Below are 14,482 nucleotides of genomic sequence, written 5' to 3'. Positions count from 1 at the left end.
AGGCTGGTTTAGTTAGTGAATTTAAGGTAGTTTGGGAGTTTTACCCACTAAGTGTGATCTCCTGACCCCTCAGATTTACAACTTTCCACTCTCTGGGCTGCAGAGAACCCCTCCTTTTCTGAGTTAATCATTTCTTTGCCATTATCTGCCAAGAGTTCTTATCTCTCTTGCTGTCACTTTATAACAGGGTCCTCTTATCAACCTGCCCAGGGTCACATGACCAGTCAAAGCCTATGGAATGCTTCCTTTTCTTCTGATTAGGAACCATCATGAAACTGGAGACATGGTTTACAGCAGGTCACTAATGCTGGAAAAAGTACAGAGTCCAGGGGAACATGGGCTCAGACCTTTCTGAATTCTGGATTTTTCCCCCCTTTTTCTTAACTTTCACTAAGGGAATGAGGGTTACTGTAGTCTGAGGCTTCCTTCCCAAGGTCACAAAATATGACAAGCTGCAATCTTTCTCACGCTCCATGATTTCTGCTGTAAACCAAAGGACTGCCAATAATCTCGCTAAGAATGTCTGCTAGTTCCGATACTGGGGATTGTCAAGAATTTCTTAAGCATGGATTTACAGCTATTGGTAAGTAGGAAGCCACTTTCTTTATCGTCTGGCTGCTTTTGCTACTACTAATGGATTTGAGTTTTAATGCACCTCCTTTCCTATGGTAATTATTAAAAGCACACAATAAGCCCACACATATATCGTACATTTACTTTTCTTGAAGTTCAATGAAGCGAATGAGTATTTCAACACAATGAATATCATTTATTGTGTTCGGTATTTGGGAATGTCATTATATTAGGTCAACTCTGCTAGAATATACAGGGATTTTTATTTGTTTGCTTTTGTTTTTCAAGACAGGGTTATTTTGTGTAGCCCTGGTTATCCTGGAACTTGCTTTGTAGACCAGGTTGGCTTCACACTCACAGAGATCCACCTGCCTCTGTCTCCCAAGTGCTGGGATTAAAGGTTTTGCACCAGCACTGCCCAGCAGGAAATAAAGTTCTTGATCATCTACTTCAGCCTTAACAATTTCTGATCATTTAGAATCAACCATATAAGTGAAATTTTGATCAGTTTGAAACAAGCAGATGGCATTGATTGGCCATTGATTAAGTGACCTACCACGAAGTTTCTCGGCATGGGGACATTTCAAGGTACTGGACAGTGAGATGTCTCATTCACTGTGAAACTGTAGGGGAAAAAAGGTCAGTCATGAGAAATAAAGCCAGACTATTATTAAAGGATTTCAGGTGGGGATGCACTAGGAATGTGACTTGCTCTTATCGGCACATGTTCTCCCAGGGACGAGTGGAACCTAGATTTCGGGCACTTGCTTTTTACTTACTTTTTTCCCTTCCTTCCTTCCTTCCTTCCTTCCTTCCTTCCTTCCTTCCTTCCTTCCTTTCCTTCTTCCTTCTTTTTCTTTTTATTTGTTTTTTGAGTTAGGGTTTCTCTGCGTAACTTTGGAACCTGTCTTGGAACTCGCTCTGTAGACCAGGCTGGCCTCAGCCTCGAACTCACAGAGATCCACCTGCCTCTGTCTTCCAAGTGCTGGGATTAAAGGCATGTGCCTTGCCTAGAAAGGCAAGCCCTCTATCACTGTGCTACAAACCTAGACAAGTGAAGGATCTTGGGTTTTGCCATTGTTTGGGAAGTGGGTGGGAGGATTGGGGATTGGGGTTTTGTTGTTTTGTTTTCTTGTTGGACAGAGAGGGTTGTATTAAATAGCTTTGGATGTCCAGGAACCTGCCCTGTCTCCCTCCACAAAGCTGGAATTCTAGGTGTGAACCACCATGCCTGACTCATTTTTAAAAGGGCACACACACACATTTATGTAGAGTACCAAGTTTGGTAATTTTGCCGCAATGATTACCTTCAATTAATCCTAAATTAAAGGCAAGGGAAGCAATCTCTAGTGGGCTGTGACCTGACCCGCCTTGGCTCCCTCTGGACCCGAGCCTGGGTCAGCCCTTCTCCGAGGTCCTTGCTCTATCAGTGGTCCTCAGCCCAGGCTGTTTTGTCCTCTTCCCTGGGGGCAGCCAGCTGACTCCACCTAAAGCAGTGATTGCGGGCTTTTTTTTTTTTTTTATGGTTCAGCTACGCCCCAAAGTATCAATTGAGGAAATGTTCACCAAGAAACGTTCTGTACTTAAGAAAAAGAAAACACTGGGAAGCGAGTGCCAGAGAGAGCATGTGGCTCTTCAGACGTCAGGAAAGCCGGGCACCAGAGCTTGCAAACTTTGAGGCCACCTCTAGCAGTGCACTCACGCGGGAACGCAGCGGGTGTGCGGACTCCCTGGCGAGACAGCGCGCGCCCGAGGCTCGCACCCGCGCAAGGCTACCCGGGCTCCGTCGCACAGGGCTGTCAGGGACAGGGAAGGAGGGCTCGGGACCACACACGTACTACCCCCGCGGGGTCCCTACTCCATAGGGATATTTAAGATGGGAAGGCAGCAAGCAGAGAGCAGACCGCAGTCGAAAAGGAGCTGTTTTTCACCCACAGCACCAGCAGTAGCAGCTCAAAAGCTGTGCTGGGACTGAGGCGCGTTGGAACCAAAACTGGTGGTCAGACCTCCAAGGGGCTGCTGGGGTCTTAGCAGCCCAGAATAGTACCGGAGGAGCCTTGTCTGCCCTGGACCAGCTTACACTCAAACCCCAGGCTTGCCTAGGCCCTTCAGGTTGCCAGATACAAAAAGGACAAATGTCGCTAAATTTTCCCAAAGGAGTTGGGCAGGGGGCGAGGCGTGGGGGGGGGGGGCTGTTAGGAAAAAAGGAAGGACAAAAAAGGGAGGGAGAAGAGAGGGGATGGGGGTCGGGGAGAACCTTTCCTGCTTTGTCATTGCGGCCATCTAGGCATACTTCTCCTGGCATTACAGTGGTTTGGAGGGCGTTCTCTTGGGCCATGCCTCAACAGCTATAGGCACCCAAATGCGCATCTAGTCACCAAGGATTACTCTGGGAGTCTTGGCAGCGTGGAGCTGTCTAAAGGGCAGTGAGGAAGGAACCTGAAGAGGCTGAGCCCACTCCTGAAGGAGCCTAGACCTATCCACGAATCTTTTTCACTGCACAGGGCAGGTCGACTGAGAAGAACGGCTACCCCACCCTCGGGCAGCTGCTGTGCTTGGGTAGTTAGGAGTTGGCAAGCAGCATGCAGCCCACAGTAGAGTCTAGATGGGGTTTCCAATGCCAAGCTCAATTCAGTTGTACATCTTTGAGACTTGAAACACAAACTCAGAAAGCAAGGAAAGACTTGGCCATGCTTTGTTCTTTATTTGACCTCTCTACCTGGCCCATGGGCTGGGGTTATCTTGAGTTCAGTCTTGGACTTGAGCTGAGCTAGAGAAAGCCTCAGGAACAGACTCCTCAGGCATCAGATAGACACTTTTGTCTATTAGATAATACCCATCATCCCAACCCCATATGGACCTATTTCCCTGCCTGATGCTTCATTGATCCTCACCCTGTTGGAAGGAAAACTTCTCTGAGAGGTTCATTTGGCTTCAAGGGAATTCAGGAGTTAGGAGACAAGGTCCTTGGGGTGGGATGCGGTAGGGGGATATGAGCAACAGTATCTTTAGAGGTTGTGCCTGGGAAATCCAGATAATCTGAACTCACCAGACAAGTTGATCAATGCTATGTCTTTTTTAAAAAATTGATATTTATTGAGCTCTACATTTTTCTCTGCTCCCCTTGCTGTCTCTCCCCTCCCCGTTTCAATCCTCCCCCAAGGTCCCCATGTTCCCAATTTATTCAGGAGATTTTGTCTTTCTCTACTTTCTACTTCCCATGTAGATTAGATCTATGTAAGTCTCTTAGTGTCCGCATTGTTGTCTAAGTTCTCTGGAATTGTGTTTTGTAGGCTGGCTTTCTTTGCTTTATATTTTAAAAACACCTATGAGTGAGTACATATGATAATTGTCTTTCTGGGTCTGGTTTACCTCACTCAAAATAATGTTTTCTAGTTCCATCCATTTTCCTGCAAGATTCAAGCTGTCATTTTTTCTGCTGTGTAGTACTCCATTATGTAAATGTACCACATTTTCCTTATCCATTCTTCGATTGAGGGACATTTAAGTTGTTTCCAGGTTCTGGCTATGAACATGGTTGAGCACATGTCCTTGTGGCATGATTGAGCATCCTTTGGATATATACCCAAAAGTGGTATTATTCTTTTTTTTTTAAATAGTCTTTCGGTTATGTTTTGATTGATAAGCAAAGATCTCTAACTTTTAAAACTACAAATAACTTTAGCTTTCTGGCAAGCAATTTTATCTAGGAATAATGTTATGATCAATAAGGATGGTGTCGCCGGGCGGTGGTGGCGCACGCCTTTAATCCCAGCACTTGGGAGGCAGAGGCAGGAGGATCTCTGTGAGTTCGAGGCCAGCCTGGTCTACAAAGGGAGTTCCAGGACAGGCTCCAAAGCTACAGAGAAACCCTGTCTCGAAAAACCAAAAAAAAAAAAAAATAAGATGGTGTCAAGCCCTACAAGATGGACAACTTAGCTGGATCTATTTTTAGTTGTCCTAGAAGGTGAGTACCTTCTTATTTCAATTCCTAGGCCAAGAGGAGCTTGGGTGAAGTTAGGGGAAAGAGAGCCACAGCACGGCATGCTGCGCTCCAGTCTTCCGCGCCAGTTACTGTGTGAAGCCCATTTTCTAATTAAATTATAGACTCTGAAAGTTTGCTTGCTTTACAAAAGCTCACTGAATGTCAGCAGAGTGGGCTGTAAATAGAACCCCAGCGAAGTATCTCCCATCTGCTCCCTCTCTCCCTTCCTTCCACTGGTATTCAGGGACTATGACTTGAAGTTGGCCAGACTATCCCAAAAGATGCTTATAAGTATTCTTTTGAGTCCTGTAATGGGAATCAGATTTGGATCCCTGTAGACTTCAAAGGGGTGAAATGAGGAAGAAATTGGCCATAACCTCTATGGAGGTAAAGGGAGAGGAGAAGGAAGTATTGATGGTCTTGGCCTAGGGTTATTATTGTATGGCGCACTGTGGCAGTGCACATGGTCACTGCATGCCTAATAAGCTAAGGAAATTCACAGTGTCTATGCTAGTTACAGGGTCAGTATGAGGATGGTGGCGTGTCACTTAAGTGACTGTATTTAGAAAAAAATCTTGCTGGGCAGTGGTGGCGCACGCCTTTAATCCCAGCACTCGGGAGGCAGGTAGATGTCTGTGAGTTCAAGTCTAGCCTGGACAAGAGAGAGAGAGAGAGAGAGAGAGAGAGAGAGAGAGGAGAGAGAGAGAGGAGTAAATGATAATGAATGACACTTGTATTTACTTATTTTTTGTTTTGGTTTTTGTTTTGGTGGTGTGGGCCACCACCACCACCACCTGGCTACAGTTTTAGTTTTTAAACACCTTTGATAAATCCAGTGCTATCACTCCAGTGCTGGATTCCTTGCTCAGAATCTGAACAGTGCCTTTCCCCCTCTCAGCTCAATATCACCCCCTCAAAGGACCTCTGTAGGGACACACAGAACAACCCACTGCTAGTTTCTTCTTTTCAAGACAGGGGTTTTCTGTGTAATAGCCTTGGCTGTACTTAGTGGAACTCACATTGTAGACCAGGCTGGTCTCGAACTCACAAAGATCTGCCTCCCAAGTGCCAGGATCAAAGGCGTGCACCACCACATCCAGCCATACCCACTACTAGTTCTTAAAACCTTCCAGGTTTTCTAGACCAGAAACTCTGCAAAAGACATTACTGATTTTGCCTCAAGTTTTGTTCACTCTTTCTACTCTGGTTCTCTAGGTTTTGAGATAGGTTCTCAGTGGGTAATGAATTCTAGCCTCAAAAGCTAGACAATTCTTGTTCTTCAGCCTCCTAAATTTGGGATTACTGTCTGGCCACAGCTGGCCTCTACACCCTTAGTCTTTCTTTTGCGATTCTGAGGATGGCACATTGATAGGAAGGTGTTGTAACAACTAAGCTGCACCCCCAGGTCCATCCCATCATCTTTTGATCTCGCACACACACACAAAAATGCTTTCTGTGTAGAGGAGCATTAATAGCATTTGGATTGTGTACCTTTAATTGAATTGTGTACCTTTAAAATGTGTATTTATATGAGTGTTTTGCCTATATGTCTTCCTGTGTATGTGTACCTGATGCCAAACGACTGCCTCTGACCCCCTGGGACTGGAATTACAGATGGCTGTGAGATGCTATGTGGGTGCTCTGGAAAAGCAGTGTTCTTAACTGCTGGGTCACCTCCCCATTTCCGCACCCCCAACTGTGAAGCCTTTGTTAACCTCCCACCTCCAAAACTATCCCTCCCTAGTTGGGTGCCCGTGCTCAAGGGATAAGTCTTGGATTTTTTTCACACTACCTTTTTTAGACAAAGGGTTTAAATTGCTCTTCTCTGTATTCCCTGTACACTATGCCAATGGCTGTCTTATCTGGAGTCAGGTAGCATCTCTCTCTCTCTTCCTGCTGCCTCTCCGTCTCTCCTTCCCTCTCTCCTGTCTCTCTGGTGTTTTGAGCCAGGGATCCTTCTGAATGGAGCCTGTCCTGGAACTTCCAGGCTGGCCTCGAAGGCAAAGAGATCCGCCTGTCTCTGGCCTCCTGAGTGCTGGGCTTAAAGGCGTGCGCCACCGCCCGGCCAGGTAGTCTCAAAGTAGGGTCTCATCTGAGAAAGCAGCAGGACTCCCCCAAGGATCCTTCTTGGCTCGGGATCTCTCTTCTCTAGTCGGATACAGATGAATTGGTATCTTAGCCTCCTGCTCCAAAAGACAGTTTCTAGTCCTCAAGGCAGGGAGGAGAGAAACGTCAGTTGCCTAGTTTATTTCACCACGGACCTCTTGGGCCGGCTGGCTGACTGTCCTTGTCAATTCCAAGTGTTGTTTGGTCTGGTCCACATAGCCCAGGTCTTTTTCTCAACCCAAAGCTTTGGAGACCAGATCTCCTTTGAAGATGCGAGGCGCGCTTGCCCCCCCCCCCCCCCCGAGTTGAAGAAAGTGCCTAGTGACATCATTTTAAATACAAAGAGCCTTAAATTCCGAAAACGGAGGTCAAAATCTCCAAAAGCCCTTCCTTTCTTTCAGGGCGAGGATGGGAAGGCGTCGGGGTTGGAGGTAGGAAAGTAGGGATTACTATGACATTTGTTTGGGTTTGCATTTTCCTCGCGGTAAAGCCCTGGAGGGGGTATTTATTAGAACACTTCCGCAAGGGATAGTGAATCAGTGGATTTGCCCAAAATCTGACTGGTTACCTGCCCTCCCCTCCACCAGGGAGGGGGCGGGATGTCCACCCCCGCTGCGGGCCTGAGTTGCTTATTTGGTACAGGCAACACAAAGGGAGTTTTAAAAACATTTTTCAAAGGGGGAGGGTGAAGGCGACTCAGTTCGAACTTGTGTTTTGTTTTGCAAAGTTTCGACGAACTGTAAGGTACTCCATAGCCTTCAGCTGTGCTGAAACGCAGCTCAGTTCTTTTGAAAACAAAGCGCTCCGGGTGAGGGCGTGAGCCTGGGAGTTCAATCCCCAGAGCCCGCAGGCAAAATGCAGTGTTTGCTCAACTGACTTTTGCTGCTTCTGGTGGGCTTTTCAAGTGGGAGGAATGGGAAAAATAAGGAAGTTCGAGCTTCAGGAGCTGATAAATTCGTTTCTCTTTTTCCTTGGACGGTCGCGGCCAGGTGAAGAAGACTTTTAAAAAACACAAAAGCCTAGGATTCTTCCCTCGCCTGAGAAGTAAATGATACGTAGATACGTAGCACAAGAAAGGTAACTTTCCTTGTTTCTTTTTAAAACACCAGAGGAAGAGAGAGAAAGAGGGAGAGAAAGTGGGAACTGCGGAGGAAGCCTTAGACTTTTGTTTACGGGGATAAAGTTTTGTAAGTTTGTTGCTAAATTAGGCGGGTCGCTCCAAGATTCGTCTTCCCAGGTGCCCGGGAAAGCGGTGTCTGCTACTCTGTGCAGAGCTCAGGAAATTTGAATTGGTCCTGAAAATGTTGACTTTTTTTCTGCTGCAGCCTGGAGTTGGGTAGGCGCTCCGGGCGGACGGGCACTTAGGTCAGGTCAAGGGCAGGCTGTTCTCCGTGTGCGCTCCACTGAGCTGCGCGACCTCGGAAGGGAGAGGACCGGAGGAGAACCCGCGGCTCCATCCTCGTGGGTGGGGAGTGCGAGACCTCCTCATCTCCAGCCAGCTGGGTGAATGGGGCGCGCACGGCCCCGGAACGCCGAGGCTGGATAAAATATGCCAGGCCTGCGCTTCTCGCGCTCACCAAGGCTGCGGGAGCCTCCCCGAGCTATCATCCTTTGTAATTGCAACCGTCAATCAACACTTGAAGACAAAGTCAAAGCCGGGAAGGGCGAGCCCGGGAGACTACCCTTGCTGGAAAGGAGGAGGCGCGGGGGAGGGATGAGGAGGGAGAAGTTTGCTAGAAGTTGACCCCGGAGTGCCAGAGAAATTCGGAACGCTTACGGTAGCTATGGGGAGCTTGTCTTTAAGTATCTGCCACAAGAAGGCTGAGGTAAATTCCTACCTGGGCTTCCATAAAGAGGCTAAGTGGCATTTGATAAAAGATAACTCCTGCGGAGGCCCAGGTTATGATGCATTCCGGGGACCGTGTTAACCTTGGCTAGCATCCGCATTTTGGTCACAGAGGTCTTGATGTACTTTCTTTCATCCCATCTACCTTCTCTCCTCCAGCCATTTAGTCTCTTAAACCTCATTTGAAGCCACAGGCATCTTGAACCATCCTAGGTAGTGGAAGGGGGACACCCTGAGCTCAGCTTCTTCGGGAACAGTCTTTGAGACCGCTGAACGCGGCCAAAGTCACAGAACAAGCTGGTCCCCTGCTTCAGCGGGGTCGCTACCACCTAACGGAATTGTAGGGTGAAGGACCCAGTGTGCGTTCGGGGTAGTGTTGACTGCATCGGGAGGTAGCACTCTGAGGGCTGGGAAGGAGCAGGGAAGCTTGATTTCCCTCACCCCTCCTTCAGCGTGAGGCTCGGCCACTCCCCCCATACCTGACAAAACCCAGCTCCTGTAGATTTCCCCACCTTGAAAACCGCCGCCGGCGCTGGTTTTAGACCCTGGACATCTGAAATGAGGCTGATTCTGGGTAACTCGTTCTACTCTGGAGGTGGTGGGTGTCAGAGTCCCCTTGGTTTCTAGGAAAATTCTGTTGGGCGTGTTAGTTTGTGTGTGTGTGTGTGTGTGTGAGAGAGAGAGAGAGAGAGAGAGAGAGAGAGAGAGAGAGAGAGAGAGAGAGAGAGAGAGAGAGAGAGACTGACTATGAAGCTCGGAGTGACCTGGTAGTAACTATAGAGACCATAGACCAGGCTGAACTCCGAACTCAACAGAGATCCTCCTGCCTCTGCCTCCCAAGTGCTGGGATTAAAGATGGGGAGGTAGGTACAACACCTGGCAGAAAGGCAATTTCTCCATTCTTCAGATCTCTACCCGTTAGAAGCACTTAGTTGGCTGCTCGACAGAGGCTCAGACCTAGGGAAGGCCAGAAGCACTTTAATGTCCAAGGCCACATTCTTTTCAACTTTGTCTTCAATACTTTATTCCCTGTCCTCCCCCGCCCCCATTTGTGAGGCTTTTTCTTGGAAAGTCTACCAGTGTGAAGATATGAAAGCCCCCTTTGACCTTTGGCACCCATCACCCTGTCTTTGGAAGAAGTGCTGGAGTGGGTGGACCACAAATTGAGCTGGAGGTGGGGAAGCCACTAACTTGGCCCAAGCAAGTCCTTTCTGGCCCAGAAGCGCCACCGCAAAGATCACCTCACTGGGTCAGCCTCAGCTTCTGGTTCTGGCTTCTTTTTTCCTTTCTTTCTTTCTTTCTTTCTTTCTTTCTTTCTTTCTATCTTTCTTTCTCTTTTTCTTTCTTTTCTTGCCTTTTCTTCTTTTGCTTTCTTTTTTCTTTTGTCACAATAAGATCACAAGGGTCTGCCAGAGTTTTATTCCAGCTTCCTGAAAGTCTGGGAGCCCCCTCTGGTACCCCAAAGTGCAAACCAAGCTGGAGCCCTGCATTCTTTCCTGGCTGGTGGGTAGAAAGATAATGAACAAAGGCCAATAGATCTCTGAGAGTGGCAGCGAGTGGAGGCTGTTTTAAAAACTTTGAAATAAAACTGGTTTCTTAAGTTTGCCTGAACTCCAAAGTAAGGCAGGCGCTGAGTAATGATTTGAGCCTGGAGATTTGCTCCCTTTCTGAACTATGTAAGAATATGTATCTGTAATTCAAAGTGATGTCTTAAATAACGGGCAATAGTGAAAGTGTATTGACATTGTGACTTGATACTAACATGAAAACTTGAGCCTAATGATCACTAATACAAGCAAATTCAGCCCTCTCCCCCATGCAAACTAAATGGCAGTCCCCCTCAAGTTTTGTAGCTAGAAGGGACTTGCTTGGGCCACATTGGTTTTCTAAGATCCCTAAAGATGCTGCAAAAACTGAAAATTAAACAATTTGGATTCTGAATATATATATATATATATATATATATATATATATATATATATATATAAATCAATTCAGAGAGTCAATATATTTGAATTGCCAGCCAACAGTGGATAGCCATCTCAAATAAAAGTGTAAGCAATGATGGGAATAATTTCATATTCATTAACTACTAGACTGGGCAGTTGATACAATCTCTATGTTATTTAAATAGAATGAATTCAAATCTTTTGAGATTCAAATCCACCCCCTTGTGGGTGGACTCTGATAATTGCCTAGTTGCAGGGCAGACCCTGGATATGTGGAGCTTTTTGCGCGTGTCTTGGAGGCTAGGGAGAATGTTTTTCATCTTGTTGGGAAGGGATCTGAAAACTTTGAAGATGTGGCTGTACTGGTGGCTTAAGAGCTTGCATAACAGATGGTTCTTTTAAACTTTTTCTTTAAAATATGCTGCCTTGGAGGCGTCGCATAGATGAGCCCCACCAAAGGGACTTTAAAGCCGGGGCTGATCTCTCCATCCTGCGTGGAAACGCAGCGCTCACTGAAATCAGGAAGTCTTTCACCAAGATAATCTTGGACTCAATTGAAGTGTTTTTCGTAAGCGGGGAGCTGGGCTGGAGAGCAGCCTGGGGAGGCAGGAGCGGCTGTCATTTACTCAAAGTCTATGCAAGTGAGAGAAATCTCAGTGACTTTAGTTATCCCCAAAGTGAGCCTTAGCCCTTGGGTTCTTTAGGGCCCAGCCACTCATGGCGTGCCTCTCAGATTTCTGTGCGCAAGGAGGACCTTGATAGCGGGATCAACCACCCTCCATTTGTAAATTCAACATACTTTTTCTTTTCTAGGTGCTTTAAGTGGGCACTTCACTCCTATCGGGTCTCCTCTTCCTCACACTCACGCGAGGAATACCGACACTCCCACACCCCAAACCTTCTCCTTGCCTCCCCTCAGCTCTTTTAAATGGCCTCTCAGCCTTCCCAGCCTTGGCTGCTTCGCTCAGACACAGGTCGCTTCTCCAGAGCTAGAAACCTAGTAGCATTTACATCCCCCACCCACCCCTCCCGCCCCAGGCCACGGTGAGGTGGGAGTAGATTAAGGCGGGGTGAAGAGGTTGGGGCACGCACCGAGGCCAGAGCTTCCTTATTGGCTAGCCACTAGTGTCCGACCTGAGTCCGGAACCTGCGTCCCCATTCACTGTCTCACCTCTCACCGTCCCCCCCCTACCCCCCTTACCTCTCTTCTCCTGCGGGTCTTCCCCTTTCCTCCGGGCACTGTCACCCTCGGGGCTGGAAAGGGCGGCTCTCGACCGGAGGGGAGTGGAAGGTTGGAACTTCAGAACTCCACATTAGTGTTAGCGAGCGAGCAAGAGAGACTGAGAGCTGAAGAAGATAGGGGAAAGGGGCGGAGAAGAGAGGAGAGGACAGTAGAGGTGGGGAGAGAAGTGAGGAGAGAGAGAGAGAGAGAGAGAGAGAGAGAGAGAGAGAGAGAGAGAGAGAGAGAGAGAGAGAGAGAGAGAGAGAGAGAGAGAGAGAGACCCCTGCCGATGCTGAGCCAGAGGGCGGGTGCAAGGAGGGGAAGGAGTCCTGGAGCCGTTCAGCCGCTGCAGCAGTAGCAGCTGGCGGCCGCCTCTGCTGCCCTCCGGAGCGCGGCGCGCACAGATCGCTGTCCCGGGCAGCAGCGCCCTGGCCGTCGCTGCCTCCGCCTTCGCGGAGCAGACTCCCGGCAGCAGGACGCGCTCTTCTTAGTGTGGCTTGGTAGCGGGGATCTCCTGCACGCAGCTCAGGAACAGAGCTCTGAAGCTGCGAGACCGGACAGGACTCTGAAGTCGGGTGCCTGGCAGCTCCGGCAACCGGGTGGGTGAGCGGGCACGCTGGTCACCCCTTCTCTCTGCCTGCCGGAGTTGAATCTGTGCTGCCCGTGTCCAGGTGCTGGGCTTCCGGACCGACACCGACACCCCATTCCCGCCCGCTGCCGCCTTGTCATGCTGCCCAAAGTGGAGACGGAAGCCCCAGGACTGGCCCGATCGCATGGGGAACAGGGGCAGATGCCGGAAAACATGCAAGGTAAGGAATTGCGGTGCGGCGTTCCAGCTCCCGGCTTTTCCACCCTCGGGCTGACCCTTCGGGCTTCAGCCTCCTGCGGCATGGACACCAGGGCAGCCCGGCTGGCAGGTCTCAGCCTGCTACAGGCTGCCGAGCTGTGCGTCGGCCTCCTCCTTAGGAGCAAGCATAAAAGTTAATGGCACTTGAACTAGGCGGACGGTGCTTTCTCATCAATATCTAACTGGCCACTTCTAATTAAGTAGAGACTTCGAGCTCAGAGCCAACTGGAGCTGGGACAGCTTAACGCTAAAGGGTAGCACGGGATAATCTTTCTGAGGAACGGAATCTCTCACTGGGCACCCCGGTTCTAGGTTCGAACTGTCACACACTTTAATGCTCCCGTGTAGAGGGAAAAGATTGACTAGGAGAGCCAAGTATATACAAGAAAAGATCACAGGAAAGCAGTTGTTAGAATCTGTGAGCACCCCGAAAGCCTAGCCGGATCCAGCAGCTGCCTAGGATTTGGGCAGCTCCAAAACTGCTGGCATAACTTAAAAGCACACCTCAACTCCATTCCCGCCCAGCAGAGTGCCAAATGCAAGGTTGTGCTCAGGATTAGCTCATCGCCTTGTCTGTCCCCCAGCTGTGACTACTGCTGTCCCGTTGGCGTCCCTGCTCATGGTTGATATTAGAAAAAGATCCAATCTCATCTGCTGTATTTTCTTCAGAACTTTTATCTTAGCTACGGGCCAGGATGGGAACAATGCTAGGAAAGGTTCTTCCATCTTCGCCCCTACCAGAGTTCAGGATGTTCGGGTCAGCCGGCTTGTGATCCCCGAAGCTTCCTGCGGCCCTTCTGCGCGAACTTGAACCGGTCAGAGGCGTTGAGAGCAATGCTCGGGGCTGGGTAGGCTGTGTGCCCCCCCCCCTTTTCCCGCGTGCTCTGGTAGGGAAACCTAGGGTTGTCTAGTCACACAGGGTAAAGGGGTGTCAGGCATGTGGGTGGGCTGTTATCTTGGGTGTTCTCGGGGTCTCTAAGTCCCTGAGCAGCGCTGTAGAAATTCCCCCAGACTAACTTTTTGTGTCTGCTGCTGCTGAGAGCATTGTTGGCCGAGAGAGGTGCACCTGGGGATTCCTCCGAAGTGCCTCAGGCCGGTTTCCTGCGCTCTGCCCTCCAGCCCTGCTAAATTTCCTCCCGGCAGGAGGACCCGGTTCTTGCTACTTCCTGCCCCGGAGCATACGTTTGGGATAGGCGCTTGAGGAGGCAGGAAAAACAGCGCAATAGAACGAAATACAGGGTGTACGGACGACTAGAGAGCGATGCCCTAGTAGCTTTTTTTTTTTTAATTTGAGAGGGTCCTTCATGCCTCCAACTTCCAAGCTTGCCTTTGTGCAAGGCGCTAGTAGATCACCCCTAGGTTGCTTGGCCCTGGGTTTGAAAGCAGCGTGGGAAAAGCCTGGTGCGGCTTCAGCAGTGTTTTGCTGTCTGAGCTGAGCGCACCCGCGCCGGTAGATTTCACTCAACAGGGTAGCTCACCTCCACTTTGACTGGGAACCCAGAAAGAGGATCTCTCACTAGATTCTCAGGCAACATGGGGAATGCAATTTAAGGGAAATTCTCAGAGGACCTAGCTTTTCAAGGCTCGGTTGTTCTCTCTCCGGGCTCCCAGGCATTTCTTTGCCTGGGTGGATTTGGTTCAAATCTTCATTCAGGTGCCGCAGAGGATCCTGTGAGTAACAAAACAAAACCCAAAACAATGCCCTGGCCTCTCAGATGCACCTCTCTCCACTCAGACCCTAGATTTTGCCGGAAGATGGACCTCATTTTTTTTTCCATGTGGCATCTCCCAGATGAGCACGGAGAGTATAAATTGTCGCTAATACGATACTCTTAAATGTGAAGTTAGAATTTACTTTGGGAGACAGAAGAGAACACACATCTGGTAAAGCACTGCCCTCCCCCCTCAGGTGTACCTGGAACACAAGTCATGAGTTCGCAAAGCCTCGTAAATA

At 49.0% G+C, this 14,482-nt stretch overlaps 1 protein-coding gene across 4 annotated transcripts in view; it reads left to right on the top strand.

Moving 5' to 3' along the window:
• Positions 1-282: 282 nt before the first annotated feature.
• The window catches only part of Nr5a2 (nuclear receptor subfamily 5 group A member 2), a 128,616-nt gene continuing 114,416 nt past the window's right edge, over positions 283-14,482 (top strand). Inside the window, exons 1-3 of one of the 4 annotated variants that reach the window (XM_075988116.1) lie at positions 283-583; positions 7,654-7,741; positions 12,353-12,490. In XM_075988116.1, coding sequence (XP_075844231.1) covers positions 12,409-12,490 — 82 coding nt within the window. In that variant the 5' untranslated portion in view covers positions 283-583; positions 7,654-7,741; positions 12,353-12,408. Of the gene's footprint in view, positions 584-7,653; positions 7,742-8,995; positions 9,085-11,661; positions 11,751-12,352; positions 12,491-14,482 lie in introns of those variants that run through there. The other 3 variants (XM_075988114.1, XM_075988115.1, XM_075988117.1) reach the window with 3 other exon arrangements.

Source organism: Microtus pennsylvanicus, chromosome 10 (assembly GCF_037038515.1).
Source record: "Microtus pennsylvanicus isolate mMicPen1 chromosome 10, mMicPen1.hap1, whole genome shotgun sequence".
NCBI classification, from domain to species: domain Eukaryota; kingdom Metazoa; phylum Chordata; class Mammalia; order Rodentia; family Cricetidae; genus Microtus; species Microtus pennsylvanicus.
Note: the sequence above shows the minus strand (reverse complement) of the source record. Positions and strands in the feature narration are given on the sequence as shown.